Source organism: Budorcas taxicolor, chromosome 8, assembly GCF_023091745.1.
Source record: "Budorcas taxicolor isolate Tak-1 chromosome 8, Takin1.1, whole genome shotgun sequence".
Classification (NCBI taxonomy): domain Eukaryota; kingdom Metazoa; phylum Chordata; class Mammalia; order Artiodactyla; family Bovidae; genus Budorcas; species Budorcas taxicolor.
Genome location: NC_068917.1, coordinates 77,359,354 through 77,381,170, shown reverse-complemented (window position 1 = coordinate 77,381,170; position 21,817 = coordinate 77,359,354). Strand labels below are relative to the sequence as shown.

Below are 21,817 nucleotides of genomic sequence, written 5' to 3'. Positions count from 1 at the left end.
GAGTCTGAGTGAACTCCAGGAGATGGTGATGGACAGGGAGGCCTGGCGTGCTGCGATTCATGGGGTCGCAAAGAGTCGGACACGACTGAGCGACTGAAATGAACTGAACTGAACTGAAATACTTAAAGACTACTTAGTACATATAAACTGCATTAAGATTACAAAAAGCTGAACCATAGCCTCCTGGCAGCAGCATCTTTAGGTGATTGTTAAAGAAAGGATATAAAACAAACAAGTGAGTACATCCTTATTTTAAATAGGTCCCCAAAGCTTGTTTCAGTAGAAAGGCAAAACCATGATTCAAAGAAATATTCCACATCAAATGTTGCCTTTTCTTTTTCCTTCACTCATTGTCTGAATAGAAAGGCAAAGATCAGCGCTGTCAACAATATTTTTTAATAAAAGATGCTCCCAGACCCAGAGATGCGCAGTCCCATTCTCTGGAGACCCAGAGATGTGAGACCCTAAGAGGGTCTCTGCTCCCTTACAACCTCCCAGGAATAAGGTAACAGGGCTGATTTGATGAGAGCAGATGGAGGAGAAGCTACTACCCCAGAACCAACAGCAGACATGGTGGAAATGGCACCGGGAGAAAAGAAACAGGAAACCAGAGCATGCCTGCATGTCTCAGATCTGATGTTATTATGCACAAAATTTCACTTGGCTCATGTTAAATCTCTTAAAATTCTCACAGGAGAGAAAGAGACAAAGAGAGAGAGACTAAGTTTAATGGAGTTACAACAATGTGGAGACCATATGTTGTTGCTCTATTTCTTTTTGTTCCCTTCAAGAAGCATCCAGGGACTTCCCTGGTGACCCAGTGGTTAAGAGTCTGCTTTCCAATGCAGGGTCTGCGGGTTCAATCTCTGGTCGGGAAACTGGGACCCCACGTGCTGAAGGGCAACTAAGTCACAACTAAGGCCCAGCGCAGTCAAATAAATAAAAAAAGAAGAAGAAGCACCTAACACAGTCTGCAGAGTAACTTTTTGGTGAAACTGATTCTTAAGAGCTGATTTCTTACCTTCCTTTTGAATGAGAGAGAGAAAACAGAGAGAGAAGCTAAAGAGATCAGAAGAACAGAGCACAAAAACTTTGAAACTATTTTAGGAAATGTTTGATTTTTTCTGGTCTTTGAGATCACCCAACCGTATGAACTGGGGTTGAACTGAGCATAAATATTTTTAAAGTCTCTCAAGTGTTTCCATTTGTATAAACTCTGCCAATCAAAAGGTAATTGGGTTAGTTAGGGAAACACAGATGACTGCTAAGGATGATGTTTTAGTTAATTTGCTAAGATAGAAGGCTGAAATGGGAGGTCAGACAGGCTCTAACTGCAGTTACCAACTCAAGTGGTGTGTGGCCACAAAGGTCACCTGACCCTCCAGGTTCAAAACAAGTCATCTGAAAGCTCCCATGGGTGCCTGAAATGCCATTCTGAAAATGATCATGAGTGATGTGATCATGATCATGAAATATCACTCCAACCTGACTTCTGTACAGCACTTTGCAGGCGGGGTAGCCATGTGTGTATGTATGTGTTCAGTCGTTAAGTTGTGCCAGCTCTTTGCAACCCCCTGGACTGTAGCCCTCCAGGCTCCTCTGTCCATGGGATTCTCCAGACAAGAATACTGGGGTGGGTTGCCATTTCCTCCCCCAGGGGATCTTCCCAGCCCAGGGATTGAACCTGTGCCTCCTGCAGCTCCTATATTATCAGGCAGATTCTCTACCACAGAGCCACCTGGGAAGCCCTGGAATAGTTGGGTAGGAGTGGCAATCACCACTTTGTGGTTGAAGAAACCAGGGTCTAATGGGTGAAGTGACTTGTCACACAGCCAGTTCAGAGCAAAATCAAAAGCTGCATTTTCTGACTCCGACCAGGGCTAAAGTCTCTCCTGGTCCTCAGTTCTATAAGCTGACATCCCTGCTACCTCACCCACTCCCCTCAAAGTCCACCCTTATTGTCCTGCATTCTGGCTACTTGAGTGCTGCATTACTGGTGACTGGGACAGGCCTTGTGCCTAAGACATTAGCTCATTAAACTGTCCCTACTAAGAAATGGAATATTTTCTGCCATATCAGTCAACAAAGATGTCACAGTCATCAGCAGCTGAGCAGGTAAGCCCTGAGGGAACTCAGGAAAGAAAGAATACCTACCATCTAAGAGTCGGGATGCCGGGAGCCAGCATGAGGAACTCCGCCCGTGGCAAAAGTCATGAGGAAGGAGGCTTCAGCATATGCAAAGGTGGGATCGAGCCTCAGGAAACCCCCTGTTCCCAAGCATCTACCCCCAAAACCAGAGTCTACCTACTTTACTGTTTCATGCTCTCACCTACACCTCTGACTTTACTTGGGGCTGACCCCCATTACCTCTCTCGGAGAAGGAGTTAACTTACAGCTCCAAGTCAATAAAAATTCCTGGGTGTGACAAGAGTGTTTCAACTTATGAACTCCTCTGAAGGTTATCTAGCCTGCCTGTACGGGTTCGTCCGGACACATGTGATTGTTTGCAGCCTCCCACCAGTGAGAGGCACGAGATGTTTTAGACTTACTAAAGGCAGATTCTTTTGGGAAGTTAGAAATTATTGGTATAGTGGGTTGGTTAGGAATTATATTGGTGAAGGGTTTTTCATTTGTTGTGCCAATAATTGCTGCTAATTCCCTGCCCTGGGTGTGACAAGGGTGTCTCAGGTCAAACCTCTCTGCTGACAGACTAGCTTGTGTGACAACCTCTCAACCATAAATAGCACAGAGAGTTTGGAGTATTTTGAAAGTCTTAATTAGCATAGGGCTTTTCTCATTGTTGAGTCAATGATTGCTGCCAGGCCTCCATATCCTTAGGCACCTGGGAATATATTAATCAATGTATTTGGAATATAGAAAAGGAAATATAGTAGTTTTTGATGTTAGCAATACTAGACTTTTTGAGTTAATGAATTTTCTCTTTTGTTATAGATCACTGTACTTTGTTATAAATCACTGTGTCCTTGCTATGCAGAAATGTAACTTTATCACTATCTTAAGACTAAATAGATCTTAAGGGGAACATTGGTGAAGGGTTTTCATTTATTGGGCTGATGTTTGCTGCTAAATCTCCATATTCCCTGCCCTTATAATGAATATAACTAGCATATAGGAGAAATAAGTATTAACCTTTAAGCATATAGGAGAAATAAGTATTAACCTTTAAGATTAATCATGTTAACCTTAGGTTAAATAAATTTCTTTCTTAGTTGTAACCCACTACACCCTCACCCTATAGGAATGCAACTTTATCTGCTACCTTCAGAGGGTGGTGCCTGGTTTAAGAAAAAACACCCTTGGAAAAAATAAGTTTTTTGGTTATCAGAAAGAAAGGATCATAAAATGTCAGCAGGCCTCATGGCCAGATGATGATGTAAGACCCCTAAGACCTTTATGTATACTTTTATGTGAAGCACCTGATTTTGATAAAGGTCAGGACTGCTGACCCCCGCGTGACTTTAAAATTTCCATTTATCTCTATGTGTAACAAAAGGTATATAAGCAAACCTAAAAAATAAAGAAATCGGATCAGTTTTTGGAAAGACTGATTTCCCTGTGTCGTTTCTTTCTTGCTCCCCATTTTTCTGGCTGAATTCCCATCTGGAGCGTGGGTGCTCACCACGTCTACTTACTTGCCCCAGCTTTTAAGCTCCACGTGAGAAGGAGACCAAGGAGGGGCACCTTCCGATATTCAAGTGGCACCAGTGGCCCAACGTAGATGGTGCAAATTCCTTGTCTTGGAATTTTACTGGTATCCCATGTAAACCAAGTTATTCAGCCTCTTTTTCTCCACTAATATTTCCTACTACACTATCCATTTCTAATCTCTCTCTATATCTGTAATTAAATAAGTTTTTTCCTAGGACGCCGATTCCATCTCCACTTTGAATTACCCTGGATCCACCGGGGCTGGACCCCGCAGGACACAACTGAGCGACTTCACTTTCACCTTTCACTTTCATGCACTGGAGAAGGAAATGGCAACCCACTCCAGTGTTCTTGCCTGGAGAATCCCAGGGACGGGGGAGCCTGGTGTGCTGCCGTCTATGGAGTCGCACAGAGTTGGACATGACTGAAGCGACTCAGCAGCAGCAGCAGGAACCATCAGACTGCAGCCACTCCCTATGTTGAGCCATGAGAAAACTCAGGATGTAAAAACACAGCATGCTGGCCTCAGATAGCTGAAGTGCACGTCAAAGGAATGGTTTCAGTGAGCCCAGACTCTTGCATCTTCTCATACACGGGAAAGTACTCAATTCCCTTAGCTTGAGATATCTCGTTTTCTTTAATTAACAATCAACTTTAAAAAATTATTGGAAGATAATTGCTTGACAATATGATGCTGCTTTCTGCCATACATCTGCCATCTGCTGCAAAACTGCTGTCCAACCTGGCCCCCTCTCACCGCCTCAGAGCAGTTTCTCAGAGCTATCTGAAACACTGTCTCCAGGCTGCAGTCCTCACTTTGCTGCAAATAAAACTTGCAACACTTGAGTTGTGAAAATGTTTTTCAATGTTACTCACACACCAGTGAGCTAAGGGAATAAGGTTTTACCTTTTCAGATAACAACCTACCATTTTCAAGATGTTTTCTAGAACTCAAGACCTGAGGAAGGATTTTAGGGAATTCAAGTCCTGTCTGACCCAAACTCTTGATGCCCACTGCCTAATTACCTCACTCTCTCGGGGTGGAAGAGAGCGATGGTCCACACCAGCATGCCGCCCCAGTCGTGGCCGATGAACACAGCCTGAGCGATGCCCTAGGAGGACAAAGAAAGGGGAAGAGTGTGAGCAGGTTTCTGGGATGCGGGATAGGTGCTGAGAGCTGGAGCCCTGGTTCTCCCCTGAGGTCCAACCACAGCAACTACTTCCAATGTCCACTGTCTTGAAACCTCTGTCCCCATGTGTGGGCCCCACAGACCTGCCACACAAACAACTGGCCTTTCAAATCTTCTTGGAAGACTGAGGCCACTGGCCACAAATTCCCTACCTTCTCTCCAATCAAAATTTTTTTCACCTTCTTTCCTCCTATTTGTCTTAAAGTGAGAATGACTCCCCTCCCCTCCTGTGCTCATCTCCCATTGAGTGGTTATTATTCTGTTTCCTATTCTTTTGGGATCTTCTCTCCCCTAAGTAGCCAGGAGAGCCTCAAAAGCATCTTATATCTCCTGATTTCTCCCTGCATCTTCCTCTTCTCTGCTGCTGTAACCACGAGTGACCACACTCCCGTCCATGGAAGACCTACTGAGTCACAGGCTCTTTGTTTTCTAACACACATTTTGCAAATGAAAAGATGGCTCACAGTGGTCAAGAGACTTGCCCATGCTGCATGGATAAGTGGTGGAGGTCCCAGGTGGAGGTCAGACCCAGGTCCCCCAACCTAAGGACTTCCTAGGTGGTGCTAGTGGTAAAGAATCCACCTGCCAACGCAGGAGACATAAGAGATGCTTCCCTGAGTCAGGAAGATACTCTGAAGGAGGGTATGGCAACCCACTCCAGTATTCTTGCCTGGAAAATCCCATGGACGAGGAGCCTCGTGGGCTAGTCCATAGCATTGCAAAGAGCTGGACACTACCAAAATGACTTAGCATGCACACAGCCCCCCAACCTAAAACTGGGCTCTCTCCTCTGTCCCACCTACTGATCACATTTAGGGCCTTCAGATCCTTCCAAGCCTCACTGGAAGGAAGTGGGCAGGGCACAATCATTAAAAGAATGATACAACCATTAAGAACAGGATATCACAAAAATCTGTTAGAATGTACTAGGCCCAAGATGGTAAAAGGTTTGACCTCCAATAGACCTTGAGCCTCATTATATGCTCAAACATTCCAAACCACGTTAAATGAAGGCATTAGATTTTAAATATTTCAAAAGGGGTGTAACTTTTTAAAACTCGTGTAATATTGTTGTTCAGTTACTAAGTCAGTTCAGTTCAGTTCAGTTCAGTCCAGTCGGTCATTTGTGTCCGACTCTTTGCGACCCCATGAATTGCAGCACGCCAGGCCTCCCTGTCCATCACCAACTCCCGGAGTTCACTCAGACTCATGTCCATCAAGTCAGTGATGCCATCCAGCCATCTCATCCTCTGTCGTCCCCTTCTCCTCCTGCCCCCAATCCCTCCCAGCATCAGAGTCTTTTCCAATGAGTCAACTCTTCGCATGAGGTGGCCAAAGTACTGGAGTTTCAGCTTTAGCATCATTCCTTCCAAAGAAATCCCAGGGCTGATCTCCTTCAGAATGGACTGGTTGGATCTCTTTGCAGTCCAAGGGACTCTCAAGAGTCTTCTGCAACACCACAGTTCAAAAGCATAAATTCTTTGGCGCTCAGCCCTCTTCACAGTCCAACTCTCACATCCATACACGACCACTGGAAAAACCATAGCCTTGACTAGATGGACCTTAGTCGGCAAAGCAATGTCTCTGCTTTTTAATATACTATCTAGGTTGGTCATAACTTTTCTTCCAAGGAGTAAGCGTCTTTTAATTTCATGGCTGCAATCACCATCTGCAGTGATTTTGGAGCCCAAAAATATAAAGTCTGACACTGTTTCCACTGTTTCCCCATCTATTTCCCATGAAGTGACGGGACCGGAGGCCATGATCTTCATTTTCTGAATGTTGAGCTTTAAGCCAACTTTTTCACTCTCCTCTTTCACTTTCATCAAGAGGCTCTTTAGTTCCTCCTCACTTTCTGCCATAAGGGTGGTGTCATCTGCATATCTGAGGTTATTGATATTTCTCCTGGCAATCTTGATTCCAGCTTGTGTTTCTTCCAGTCCAGCGTTTCTCATGATGTACTCTGCATATAAGTTAAATAAGCAGGGTGACAATATACAGCCTTGACGCACTCCTTTTCCTATCTGGAACCATGTTGTTCCATGTCCAGTTCTAACTGTTGCTTCCTGACCTGCATACAGTTGCTGCATAAAGTTGCTAAGTCATTCATGTCCAACTCTTTTGTGACCTCATGGGCTGTAGCCTGCCAGACTCCTCTGTCCATGGGATTTCCCAGGCAAGAATACTGGAGTGGGCTGTCATTTTCCTTTGCCAGGGGATCTTTCTGACCCAGGGGTCAAACCCACGTCCCCTGCATTGGCAGGAGGATTCCTTACCACTGAGCCACCTGGGAAGCACTGTGGGAATATTAAGATATTTTCCAAACTTCTTAACCTGGCACTAAGGCTCTCCACCTGGCTTAAAGCCAACAAAGATATCCTATCCTTTGGAAGATGCTTTTCATAAAACAAGAACCAAAACAAATTCATCTGTGTATTCTCCAAACCTGTCTTTGTGGTCCCTTCCCACCCACCACCGCCACTTCTCGGCCTGTGCCACTCCCTTGAGAGCTCTGACAGATGACATCTTCTAGGGTTATATCTTTTCTTTAACTGCCCAGCCCCAAACAGAATTCTCCCAAGAGATCAGTTTAAGATAACTTACCAACTTATCCAGGAAGGTGATCATGTCCTAAGAAAGAAAACACACAGCAAAATCAGAACTGTAGCCATCTAACTCAGCAGCTTGAAGATTAGAATTACTGTGTTTGCCTTTGTTACAGTCTGAATTGTGTCCTCCCCACCCCTAATCCCATCCCCAAATTCCCCTAACACCTGGTACTTCAGAAGATGGCTGTATTAAATATCTGAAGGTAGAGTCATTTAAAAAGTGATGAAGTTAAATGGGGTCATTAGGATGAGCCTTAATTCAATATAAAAGGGGAAACAACTATGGCTTCCTGTTTCTCAGTCCCGCTTCTCCAAAAAGACTCCCAGGTAACTTGTCACACCATCTCTGTTTGTCTGAGCCAACGCAAAGAGCCTCTGCTCAGTACAATAAGTCTACAGAGCTGCATATACGGAGCCCATAAGGGCGGGGCCCTGAGCCAGTAAGATTAGTGTTCTTATAAGAATAGCCCCAGAGTTGTTCTCTCTCCCTGCCGTGTGAAGACACAGCAAGAAGGCAGTCACCTGCAGGCCAGGGGGTCCCTCATGAGAACCTGAGCTTATTGGAACCAGAACCCAGACTTTCAGCCTCCAGAAAGGGGAGAAATAAATTTCTGTGGTTTAAGTCCTCTGGTCTGTGGTGTCTTGTCATGTAAGCTCGAGCCAACTAATGTACACACTAATGGGGAATTCAGCTGAGGGATTCCCAGAAACTCCATGACATGCAAAGTGGCAGCACCCATGAGGTTCCTGACTAACAGACTGTCTGATGTAAGAGCATCTCTAAGGGGTGAAGGGTGCAGAACTGTGGTCCAGCTACAGTGACTGGGGTGATCTGAGTCCCCCACGAGCGAGAAAAACAATTAAGGAAGAATGTGGGAAATGAAATAAATGCAGGAACCCCTTTACCTTTTCCTCCTAGCTGATATTGTCCATACCATTCCCTCAGCACTAAACTTGTATTCATAGCATCTCTCCACTTCCTTCTTTCTTTATTATTCCCTTACTTTCTGGGTTCTCAGACTGGTTCCTCAGACTTGCCTGTGCATGGGCACTGTTTGCCGAGTCCACAACCCTGCTTTGGAAGCAACTCAGAGCATGGGCTTTGCTTTTCGGCAACTTACAGAGGCTGTTCACAGGTCAGAGTGAAGTCAGGGTCACTAATTCCAGGGCAGCCAGAGTCCTGTGCTGTTTCTGGGACCATTTCATTTCTAACAAGAAACAGCATCATTCTCACAGTTCCCTGAAGGATCTCTGGTCCTGGGGAAATCGTTTCCAGAAGGAAGGTCCTGGATCCATACATATTCTCAGGGGTCTACCCAGATAACTATCCACTGGAAAACTCACTAAGTGTACTTTTTCTGTATGACAGGTAGGCTTATACCTGGGCAGGCCACAGTCCCCTCATCCTGCCAGTAATAAGCATCTGTTCAGTTCAGTTCAGTTCAGTCGCTCAGTCGTGTCTGACTCTTTGCGACCCCATGAATCGCAGCACGCCAGGCCTCCCTGTCCATCACCATCTCCCACAGTTCACTCAGACTCATGTCCATCGAGTCCATGATGCCATCCAGCCATCCCATCCTCTGTCGTCCCCTTCTCCTCCTGCCCCCAATCCCTCCCAGCATCAGAGTCTTTTCCAATGAGTCAACTCTTTGCATGAGGTGGCCAAAGTACTGGAGTTTCAGCTTTAGCATCATTCCTTCCAAAGAAATCCCAGGGTTGATCTCCTTCAAGATGGACTGGTTGGATCTCCTTCAAGATGGACTGGTTGGATCTCCTTGCAGTCCAAGGGACTCTCAAGAGTCTTCTTCAACACCACAGTTCAAAAGCATCAATTCTTTGGCGCTCAGCCTTCTTCACAGTCCAACTCTCACATCCATACATGACCACAGGAAAAACCAGAGCCTTGACTAGACGGACCTTAGTCAGCAAACTAATGTCTCTGCTTTTGAATATGCTATCTAGGTTGGTCATAACTTTTCTTCCAAGGAGTAAGCGTCTTTTAATTTCATGGCTGCAATCACCATCTGCAGTGATTTTGGAGCCCCCAAAAATAAAGTCTGACACTGTTTCCACTGTTTCCCCATCTATTTCCCATGAAGTGATGAGACCGGATGCCATGATCTTCGTTTTCTGAATGTTGAGCTTTAAGCCAACTTTTTCACTCTCCTGTTTCACTTTCATCAAGAGGCTTTTGAGTTTCTCTTCACTTTCTGCCATAAGGGTGGTGTCATCTGCATATCTGAGGTGATTGATATTTCTCCCGGCAATCTTGATTCCAGCTTGTGTTTCTTTCAGTCCAGCATTTCTCATGATGTACTCTGCATATAAGTTAAATAAGCAGGGTGACAATATACAGCCTTGACGTACACCTTTTCCTATTTGGAACCAGCATCTGTAATTTTAGCATAATCAGTGGCATCACCAGTTTTCAGGCCACACAAGAGGCTGTTTCTTCCTCCTGGTCCCTCCAGCCTTTGCTTTTGCTCTAGGGCTGATGGAGGTTTGGGTGCAAGCTTTGAGATGAGGGTCGCTCTTCCTAATGGTGCTATTGCCTCAGAATAGAAAGACCACTGCAGTCTCCAGTCCACACATTCACTCCCAGGGTCTGACCAAAAACGTCTTTACCAAAATAAAGTGATTTTATAAAATTCTCAGGATGGAAAGGTGATATGGTGGAGTAGTTAAGAGCAGGAGCAGGGGAGCTACTACAGAATTCAAACCTGGCTCTAAAACTGTTGACCTCAGGCAAATTATATGACTCCTTGTACTCAATTTCCTTTTCCATCAAACACTTAGAAAAATACTTGATGTACAGGGTGTGCGTGCATGCTGAATTGCTTCAGTCATGACTCTTTGCAACCCTATGGACTGTAGCCTGCCAGGCTCCTCTGTCCATGGGATTCTCCAGGCAAGAATACTGGAGTGTGATGCTATGTCCTCTTCCAGGAAAGCTTCCGAACCCAGGGATCCAACCAGCATCTCTTACATCTCCAGCTTTGGCAGGCAGGTTCTTTGCCACTAGCACTACCTGGGAAAACCTACTTGATATACAGTAAATGTTGGCTATTATTTCAAAATATTTCAACCTTCAGAAAGAACTTATACCCAAATGCTGTGAAATGCTGCATTCTTAGGACTTAAATCACACTTCTGTCTTTTATCAATGAAAACACAGGATGGAAAAGAAGTTACAGATGTTACCCAAAGACCCTTCTTACCTTGCTTAACACTTCCAAGGAATATTCTTCTATTTCTGCAATTATAAATAAAAGAAACATTTAATTTAATTTAATTTGTGTGATTAAAAATTCAGTTCAGTTCAGTCGCTCAGTCGTGTCCGACTCTTTGCAACCCCATTGCAGCACACCAGGCCTCCCTGTCCATCATCAACTCCCGGAGTTTACCCAAACTCATGTCCATCGAGTTGGTGATGCCATCCAGCCATCTCATCCTCTGTCGTCCCCTTCTCCTCCTGCTCCCTCCCAGTTACCAACAAACTAAAAAGGCCCCTTACCAAAAAAAAAAAAAAGTATCTTATTACATGATTAGATTGATATAGTCCGTACAAGGGATTCAGGGAAGATTACAATAGAGATGAATGAAAATACACACTTAAATAATTAAAGAAAATACCCTTAGACATCTTTCCTGAATATCTGGACTGAGTCCTTCCTTTTATCTAAAATGCTTCTGCATCATTCAAGAGGTAGTAAGCTGAGTTGACATGGGACATGATGACATTTAGGAAACAATCACAGAGGCACACTCTTGCCATGATAGGCTGAGTGGCCTGGAGGTGGCCCCTGAGTGCCTGAGAGCCCCAGCCCATATCAGCGGGTTTCCAACTCAACATAGCAGGGCTGATATGAATGTGGCTGCAGCAGCTCAGGAAAGGGGTGGTGAGCCACTGCCTGGGCTCACTAAGCTGCTAAGAGCATCCTTGACGACAGAGGGACCAGCGACTCTGCTGCACACCTGACTGCTTCCCATTCCCTCCTCCACATGACATTCTTAAAAGTTGGGGGGCTGAGGATCCCTCTGACACTGATAAAGACAATGCACTCTTGGGCAATCCAGTGGTTAAGACTTTGCCTTTCAGTGCAGGGGGTGCAGGTCGATATCTGGTCAGGGAGCCAAGATCCCACACGCCTTGTGGCCCAAAATCCAAAAACATAAAACAGAAGCACTGTTGTAACAAATTCAACAAAGACTTTAAAAATTGTCCTAATTAAAAAAAAAATCTTAAAAATATAATGGATTCCTTCCTTCCCAGGGAAAATGCTCATAAACCCACACGTGGTCTCAAGGGTTCACAGGCCCTGACATCCTCAGATTGGCTCCCACTAGAACCCATAGATGCTGGGTTAAGTAAGAATCTGGCCTACAAATTACTGTATTTCCACTTCAGCAATTCCACTTCTGGGTATATACGCCAAAGAACTGACGGGAGGGATGCAAAGAGATATTTGTACACCCGTGTTAAATGCAGCATTATTCACAATAGCCAAAAGGTGACGCCATCCCAGTGTCTATCAACGGATGCATGTATAAACAAACTGTGGTCCATTCATACAACAAAATATTGTGTGTGTGTGTGTGTTCAGTCCCTCAGTGGTGTCTGACTCTTTGCAACCCTATAAACTGTAGCCTGCCAGGCTCCTCTGTCCATGGGATTATTCTGGAAAGAATACTAGAGTGGGCTGCCATGCTCTCATCTAGGAGATTTCCCTGACCCAAGCGTCAAACCTGCGTCTCCTGAGGGTCCTGCATTGGCAGGCATATTCTTTTATCACTGATCTACTAAGCCTCCCACAATGGAATATTATTCACCCTTAAAAAGGAAGGAAATTGTGATACGAAGTATAACATGGATGAACCCTGATGACATTATGCAAAGTGAAATAAGTCAATTACAAAAGGATAGATACTGTATGATCCACTTAGATGAGGTACCTGGTTGAGTTTATAGAATCAGAGAGCAGAAGGGAGCTTGGTGGGAACTGAGGGGAGGAAGAATGGGGAGTCACTGGTTAATGGTCCAGAGATTCAGTTCTGCAAGATGAAAAAAGAAGCTAGATGGTACCAGTTACACTCTATATCCTCACTGACTCACAGGAGACTCCCTTGGGGGCACAGACCACTGGATTTCTTATATTCATTCAGAGTATGAGGACCAGGGTTGTCTGGGGCCCAAAGTGTACAGACATGGACACTGCAGGAACTGGGAGGGGAGAGGGGATGTCAGACCTCTTGGAAGGGCTACCTCCTCTGACATGGGACCAAGGCATGGCCCACACAGGAAAAGCTGTAAAACAGCTAACTCACCAGGAGGAGCAGATGACTCTCCATAGCCTTTCATGTCCACGGCTAGGACCCGGAAACCCGCCTGGGCCAGAGCAGGGATCTAGAGCACAAACATTTCAGAACCCTTCCAGTGTGGTCTCATCAGTATTTTTTGGACACTCCCTCTTCGCTTCTTATAAATGGCTTGGTTCTAAGTGCCACATGACCCTGGAATCCTTGCCATGGGGTTGGAATCTCACTGGGATGGGGCTGCCATGGATGGTGGTAGGGTTTGTACACTGCACCTAATGCGACACCAAAGAGAGCAGCTTTCCTAGCAAAGACCGTGCAGATTTTTCTAATCATTACACACTTCCCAGCAGGTGGCATAAAGCATCTTGAAGAAGCTGACCTTTATGTAATCTGCAAAGGGAATATATGGACTAGCACAGCTCTGAGCTCTGAAGCCATCTCCAACCCCAATATTTCAGAGATATCATGGTCATCCTTGGGAGACGATGCTCCACAGCAAGGTTTCAGCTTCTTTATGATATCCAAGGCTGGGTCACACCATCTAGATGCTTCTCTCCCCTCACCTGACCAGGGTGTACCTTCTTCCAGTTTCCCTTACCTGGTACCTCCAAGAGAACCAACTCTCAGGAAATCCATGGCAGAGGCACACGACAGGGCCGGAGCCCAGCTCCACAAAATGCAGACGCACCCCAGGCTGTAGAAGAGAGGGGGGAACAGGGAGTGATCACAGCCTGCAGGCCAGAGAGAACCAACACCTCTTCCCCAGACCACACGGCCTTTTCAGTATGCTCCCAGATCACTTGTGCCTGGCCTGGCTTTCTCAGCAAAAAACCCCAATGCTAGAAGAAAATGTCTGAGAAGAAACAAATGGCCAAACTGTGCAACAGAAATAGGCAGTTTTACTGGAACAAGAAAGGCATGAAAAGAAGATCATAATGTCAGTCACTAAGAAAGAATATGCCGAAGAATGCTCAAACTACTGCACAACTGCACTCATCCACACGCTAGAGTTAAGCGATGTTCAAACCTCTCCAACCCAGGCTTCAGGATTAGCTGAACTGTGAACTTCCAGATGTTCAAGCTGGTTTTAGAAAAGGCAGAGGAACCAGAGATCAAATTACCAACATCCGCTGGATCATCGAAAAAGCAAGAGAGTTCCAGAAAAACATCTATTTCTGCTTTATTGACTATGCCAAAGCCTTTGACTGTGTGGATCACAATAAACTGTGGGAAATTCTGAAGAGATGGGGATACCAGACCACCTGACCTGCCTCTTGAGAGATCTGTATGCAGGCAGCTAGAACTGGACATGGAACAACAGACTGGTTCCAAATAGGAAAAGAAGTATGTCAAGGCTGTATATTGTCATCCCGCTTATTTAACTTATATGCAGAGTACATCATGAGAAACGCTGGGCTGGAAGAAGCACAAGCTGGAATCAAGACTGTGGGGAGAAATATCAATAACCTCAGATATGCAGATGATACCACCCTTATGGCAGAAAGTGAGGAGGAACTAAAGAGCCTCTTGATGAAAGTGAAAGAGGAGAGTGAAAAAGTTGGCTTAAAGCTCAACATTCAGAAAATGAAGATCATGGCATCTGCTCCCATCACTTCATGGCAAATAGATGGGGAAACAGTGGAAACAGTGGCTGATTTTATTTTTCTAGGCTCCAAAATCACTGCAGATGGTGATTGCAGCCATGAAATAAAAAGACACTTACTCCTTGGAAGAAAAGTTATGACCAACCTAGACAGCATATTCAAAAGCAGAGATATTACTTTGCCAACAAAGGTCCCTCTATGGTTTTTCTAGTAGTCATGTATGGATGTGAGAATTGGATTATAAAGTTGGACTATAAAGAAAGCTGAGGGCCGAAGAACTGATGCTTTTGAACTGTGATGTTGGAGAAGACTCTTGAGAGTCCCTTGGACTGCAAGGGGATCCAACCAGTCCATCCTAAAGGAGGTCAGTCCTGGGTGTTCATTGGAAGGACTGATGTTGAAGCTAAAACTCCAATACTTTGGCCACCTGATGCGAAGAGCTGACTCATTTGAAAAGACCTTGATGCTGGGAAAGATTGAGGGCAGGAGGAGAAGGGGACAACAGAGGATGAGATGGTTGGATGGCATCACTGAGTCAATGGATATGAGTTTGGGTAGGCTCCAGGAGTTGGTGATGGACAGGGAGGCCTGGCCTGTGGTGGTTCATGGGGTCACAAAGAGTTGGACATGACTGAGTGACTGAACTGAACTGAATTGAAGTGAACATCGGAAAACAAACTGACTTTGCCTTCCTCCCTATAAGGCCCTCATATCCTGTCAGGGTTTCTGGTACCATATGCCACGGGGCAACTAAACCCGTGCACCATAACTAATGAGCCTACACTCTGGAGCCCAAGAGCTGCAACTACTGGAGCCTGTGCACCCTAGAGCCCATGCTCTGCAACAAGAGGAGCCATGGCAACAAGAAGCTTGAGCACCACAACTACAGAGTAGCCCCCTGCTTGCTGCAACTAAAGAAAGCCCTCGAACAGCAACAAAGACCCAGCTTAAACAAAAATAAAATCAATCAATTAATTAAAAATAAAGTAAACTGGGGGCTGATCTTGTGCAGGGCATAATATTCTCATGAAGGTGCAGAACACCGTGATTGTTCCGTTAAAAGCTGTTTGTCTCTTGAATATTAAATTTTTTCCCCAGCTTTGCTATACTTCTGGTCTTTTGTGGACTACAAAGGTGTGCCTAAGACTGCTCGGGCTGAAAATCCACCTTCTTCTCTACTCCTTGGCTTCTGCTGACATTTTCCCAACCTCCTTGCAGTGGGTGTGGCCATGTGACTAGCCAGTGCTATCTGAGTGCAAGAGCCCTGTGTTCCATCTGGGCCATGAACCTCTCTCTCACCTGGTTCCCCCTTGCTTTTCCTATCTGTACCCAAATGGACTGGGCCGTGAGGAAGGAAGAACCTGCAAACAGAAGAAGCCTGGGTGCTTGAATGACTGTGAGGAGACAGCCCATTCCCAAACCACACTGGATTGCGCTGCCAGAGAGAAACAAACTTGGGAGTCAAGCCACTGAAAGTGTGGGGCTATTTATTACAGCACCGAGCCTACCCTGACCATTACAGCAGGGTCTAAGCAAAAGAGCTAAAGCAGTATATAGTCAAAGCACCTTATTTTCCCCTCAAAATACATATCTTTAAATTTCTAATGGAAACAAATGAAAAAAAATAAGCTCCATCTTATGGAAATCTACTTGGAATGACTCTATTTCACTGCATCTCGTACAACTCCAAGGTGGGCATTCCAAACTGGAAGTTTCACTCATAATTCCCAATGAGCTATTTTGCTCAAGAAAACATCAGGCTGATGTTTCACAAACTATTTTATGGACAATAGTCCTTTTTTTTTTTTTAATCAGAATATGTTCTATAGTCTTTCCTTCAGTACTTGGCAAAGAAAGGGAATTGAACTTTTTTGTTTAGGCAACAGTTAATATGCTTGAATTTTATATGTAAAATTGTTGTTATTTAGTCGCTAAGTCATGTCTGACTCTTTGGCGACCCCATTGACTATAGCGCACCAGGCTCCTCTGTCTATGCGATTTTCCCCGGCAAGAATACTGGAGTGGGTTGCCATTTCCTTTTCCGGGAATTGAACTTAAAATTCTATACTCCTTTATATTGAAAAATATTACAGTGCTGTTGTCCAGTCAAATGATCCTAACCACCCTCTGTTCTTAATGGATCTTAACTAAAAGGTTTGTTCTTCTAGCTGAGTAGCTCAGCGAACACATGCACTTTCCCATTCTTTGAATGATTTGTTAACACAACTGTCATTAAGCCAGAAATCAGGGATCTATTGTTAGCCCACTTTGAGTGTCATTGGCATCAAGGCAACAGTACCCTCAGAGCCTGGGATCCCCAGAGGCCACTACTCCAGTCCTTAAGTTTGGGGTGAAGCCAGAGGAGGTGGTTAGGCAGCTCTGAATCATACTCCTTCAAGGTCAAATAGGAATCTATTGAAACTGGCTGGATATGCAAACATCAGGAGGATTATGAGAACAAACGCTGTCCACTGGGTTGGAGACGCCCCAGGCAAGGAGGCCCTCATGCTGCTTCAGTATTAGCGATGAGGTCTGGAGGGAGCTTATGAAACCTTCACCACTCCAGGAGTACCCAGGACCGCACTCACTGATGCTCACCAGAAATGCCCTTTCTCACTGTTCAAATCCCACTCATTCTCTGATGCCCGCTTCGCCACTGAGCCTCATCCCCAGCAATTACATTATAGTCACTTTCTCCATCCCCATAGCGCCCATTCTGAGTACCTGAGTCACTGCCAGTAAGGCCACATCTTATGATGTCACCATGGGAAATATTTTCCTGGTAGACTGCAGACCACACAAGCCCTGAGGTCATGGAAGACCTCCATTCATCTAGGTCATTTCTTGAGGTGCTGAGTAAATAGCAAATGCTCCCTGAATATCCCTGCGGCTCTCCTCCAGGGCATCAGGCACCACCCTCACCCCCCGACCACCCACCCAGGTCCCAGACCCACACAGCTCAGGACACCTGCTCTCTTTGTCTTCAGCTCTCTTCTTTGTGGAGCATGAGGCACTACACCCCATGATCAACACAGGATAGTTCAGTTAATCTTTACAAGAACACCAAGACCAGGTATTAGCACCATCACATCACATAGCTGTGCATACTGAGGTTCAGAACATTAAGAAATGTACACATATGTGCAGAATTAGTAAGTGCCAAAGCAGGTTTCTAACTGGTTCTTTCTGGCTCCAAAGCAACTGTTGGGTTTTTTTGTGTGTGTGTCAGCTAACCCATAGCTATACTGGATTTCTTAGTTAAATGGTAACAGTGCCAAATGAAGAAAGATCCCAAAATGGACCTGAGTAGATGTCCCAAAGCCCTGTCCTGTATGCCGACTGGGTCGGAAGTCAGGGCCCCTCTGCACATGGCCTTGGTCTTGCCGTAGCCCTGATCCCTGGGCTTAAAACTGGCCGTCTCCCTCTTTTTCTTTTCCCTGCAGTTTCCCCAGGACAGGTCTGGTGCCTCCCTGCACCCTTCATATCTGGCTCATGCCTGACATAAAGGAAGGCCCCAATCACACCCACCAGATGAAATAATGAAATTAAGTGCCAGACACACAGGCTGTGCAGGCCGAGCAAGACCCCCATGTGGCCTGTTGTTTGGTGGGAGTCGGATCACACTGGCCCACGTCTGTTGTCAAGTTTGAGGAATGATACTTTTGCTGTGTTGTTGTTTAGTTGCTAAGTCATGTCCAGTCTTTTTTGACCCCATGGACTATATAGCCCACCAGGCTCCTCTGTCCTTGGGATTTCCCAGGCAAGAATACTGAAGTGCGTTGCCATTTCCTTCTCCAGGGGATCTTCCTGATCCAGGGATCGAATCCATATCTCCTGTATTGGCAGGTGGATTCTTTACCACTGAGCCACCAGGGAAGCTGGATGCTTGTGGGAAAGGCCTTTTCCCTGTAAATAGTGGGTGTGCAGCTCCCCGGGAGAGTTCACAAATGTCTCATGAGTCGTCTTACATGGGCTGGTTGGAGAGGACTTGGCTGACAGTGAGAGTGCATGGACTCACCTTTATGGGCACGTATCCATGGGTCACGGTGCTTGGATCACATGAGATGGGCTGGGGGACTGCGGTTTGGAGAAGCTGAAAGTAAGAGACACACAGTAAGGGAGATGGCTCTGCTTCTGTGCACAAGACCTCTGAGTTCACAAAGTATTGCAAGAGAGCCCCAAGTTGTGCCATGGCCTCCTGAGCCGACGACGTGACTGACCTACTGGCCCCCTCTCCCCTCGGGTCATAGCCAGGCTTCACTCCCTCCATTTCCCCTTGGGTCAGTGGAGTCTGGTAACTGAATTCTGGCCAATGGGTAGCAGACAAAAGAGTATGGCCCATGCAACTAGGGGTGATCATATTGAGAGAAGCAACTCAGAAAGAGAAAAATACCATACTGTCACTTATAGGTAGACTCTAAAATATGCACAAATGAACCTAACTGTGAAAGAGAAACAGACTCAGACAAAGAGAAGAGACTTGTGGTTGCCGATGGTGGGGGGTGAGGGGAAGAGAGGGATAGATTGGGAGTTTGGGATTAGTAGATGCAAATTGATGCTGGGAGGGATTGGGGGCAGAAGAAGGGGACGATCGAGGATGAGATGGCTGGATGGCATCACTAACTCAAAGAACGCGAGTCTGAGTGAACTCTGGGAGTTGGTGATGGACAGGGAGGCTTGGCGCGCTGCGATTCATGGGGTCGCAAAGAGTTGGACACGACTGAGCGACTGAACTGAACTGAACTGAGATGCATTATATATAAGACAGATTAAACAACAAGGCCCTACTATATAGCACAGGGAACTATATTCAATGCTGTTGTGTAGTCGGTAAGTCGTGTCTGACTCTTTTGCGATCCCATGGACTGTAACCCACTAGGCTCCTCTGTCCATGGAGGATTGCCATTTCCTTCTCCAGGGGGTCTTCCCAGACCAGGAATTGAACCTACATCACCTGGATTGCAAGAGGATTCTTTACCGCTGCACCACCAGGGAAGCTCATGGAAAAGATTTTTTAAATGCATGAAAAATAAAAGAAGAGCGTGGTCTGACCACCAGACCTGTGAAAATCCACATGCGAATAATGGAGGAAGTAGACTGTGAAACTGACCTCCTTTTAAAAATGGAAGAGTCTGCCTGGGAATCTGTAGAGGGTGAGACTGGTGGGTCTCCACCTATGCAGTGTTCAGAAAGGACCCAGGGTATGGTAGCAGGGATGGGTAACTGGGTACCTCTGACAGTGATGAGGGAGTCAAGACAGCCCCCAGGGCCAGTGTACCCTGGAGTCCTTTTTCTAATGTGTCCCCAACTTCCCAGGTCACACACTAGGGGATGTCTCCCTGATTCCATGGATGGGGAAGGTGGGGGTTTCCTACAAATGCATGGTTCTCCCATGTTTTTGTCCAGCTTTAAAGCCCACTCATGACTGATTCCCATAGCCTTTCTGACAGATAAAAGGCACTTCCCTCTTTAAAAAGGAATGATTAGCATTTTCCTTTACACCTTCCCCATGCCTCTTAGGAGGACAAGTGTGGGACATAGCTTACTTTCCCTAATGCAACAAGGCTGGTGTGTGTGGCTCAGATGTGATGAGGGGATAAATCTCGTAAGTGGGACCAGCAAGTGGCCACTCTAATTCCAGGTTTGGCGCTTCCTTCTCTGCTGCACAAGTCTTCTGGGCTTGCGGAAAGACCAATCAAACTTGGGAGAGATGCTCTAACGTTGTGAAGTCATTGTGCTGTGTGTGCTATGCTAAGTTGCTTCAGTCGTCTCCGACTCTGCGGTCCTATGGACTGTAGCCCACCAGCCTCCTCTGAGTCCATGGGATTCTCCAGGCAAGAAAACTGCAGTGGGTTGCCATTTCCTTCTCCAGGGGATACTCTAGACCTAGGAATGGAACCTGAGTCTCCTGCATTGGCAGGCGAGCTCTTTACTACTGAGCCACTCTTAACTCCCCGCAAAAGACCCCTCACAGCACCACTGTGGTCTGGCTTTGTTTTCACCACATGCTTTGGGCGAAGGAAGCACCACTATTATTGAAGATCTACAATGACTGTGTAAGAGATAGGAAAATGTATTAATGTATCTTGGTCTCTGCCCCTGGTGCCTGGCACAGAGCTCATCAAGCCCTTGTAAATTCTTAAGTAGTAAGAGTGCTCATTGAAAAAGCAAGAGAGTTCCAGAAAAACATCTATTTCTGCTTTATTGACTATGCCAAAGCCTTAGACTCTGTGGATCACAATAAACTGGAAAATTCTGAAAGAGACAGAAATACCAGTCGACCTGACCTGCCTCTTGAGAGATCTGTATGCAGGTCAGGAGGCAACAGTTAGAACTGGACATGGAACAAAAGACTGGTTCCAAATAGGAAAAGAAGTATGTCAAGGCTGTATATTGTCACCATGCTTATTTAACTTATATGCAGAGTATATCATAAGAAATGCTGGGCTGGAAGAAGCACAAGCTGGAATCAAGACTGTGGGGAGAAATATCAATAACCTCCGATATGCAGATGACACCACGCTTATGGCAGAAAGTGAAGAAGAACTAAAAAGCATAAAAAAGAGAGTGGGAAAGTTGGCTTAAAGCTCAACATTCAGAAAACGAAGATCATGGCATCTGGTCCCATGACTTCATGGCAAATAGATGGGGAAACAATGGAAACAGTGTCAGACTTTATTTCCTTAAGCTCCAAAATCACTGCAGATGGTGATTGCAGCCATGAAATTAAAAGACGCTTACTCCTTGGAAGGAAAGTTATGACCAACCTAGACAGCATATTAAAAAGCAGAGACATTACTTTGCCAACAAAGGTCCATCTAGTCAAGGCTATGGTTTTTCCAGTGGTCATGTATGGATGTGAGAGTTGGACTATAAAGAAATCTGAGTGCTGAAGAATTGATGCTTTTGAACTGTGGTGTTGGAGAAGACTCTTGAGAGTCCCTTGGACTGCAAGGAGATCCAACCAGTCCATTCTAAAGGATATTAGCCCTGGGTGTTCTTTGGAAGGAATGATGCTAAAGCTGAAACTCCAGTTCTTTGGCCACCTCATGTGAAGAACTGACTCGCTGGAAAAGACCCTGATGCTGGGAAAGACTGAGGAAAGGAGGAGAAAGGGATGACAGAGGATGAGATGGTTGGATGGCATCACCGACTCAATGAACATGAGTTTGAGTAAACTCTCGGAGTTGGTAATGTACAGGGAGGCCTGGCATGCTGCAGTCCATGGGGTCGCAAAGAGTCGGATGACTGAGTGACTGAACTGGACTGAACTGAAGAGTGCTCAGAGCATCTTTTGGTCTAATGAGGTGACTCTGGGTGGGTTCCTGGGTGGGGGCTCGTCACCAGAAAGACAAAGCCAGGATTAGAAGCTTGGGATTTTCAGCTACCTCCCCCTCCCCCACATCTGGAAGGGGAGGGAGGGAGGAAG

General features: G+C 45.7%; 1 protein-coding gene across 1 annotated transcript in view; it reads right to left on the bottom strand.

The window, feature by feature from the left end:
• Positions 1–21,817, bottom strand: part of EPHX2 (epoxide hydrolase 2) — a 74,891-nt gene that overhangs the window by 23,204 nt on the left and 29,870 nt on the right. The window contains exons 6-11 of the mRNA XM_052644624.1: positions 18,407–18,481; positions 13,383–13,478; positions 12,794–12,872; positions 10,687–10,721; positions 7,464–7,490; positions 4,696–4,781 (exon numbers count right to left, since the gene is read on the bottom strand). Coding sequence (XP_052500584.1) covers positions 4,696–4,781; positions 7,464–7,490; positions 10,687–10,721; positions 12,794–12,872; positions 13,383–13,478; positions 18,407–18,481 — 398 coding nt within the window. The remainder of the gene's footprint in view (positions 1–4,695; positions 4,782–7,463; positions 7,491–10,686; positions 10,722–12,793; positions 12,873–13,382; positions 13,479–18,406; positions 18,482–21,817) is intronic.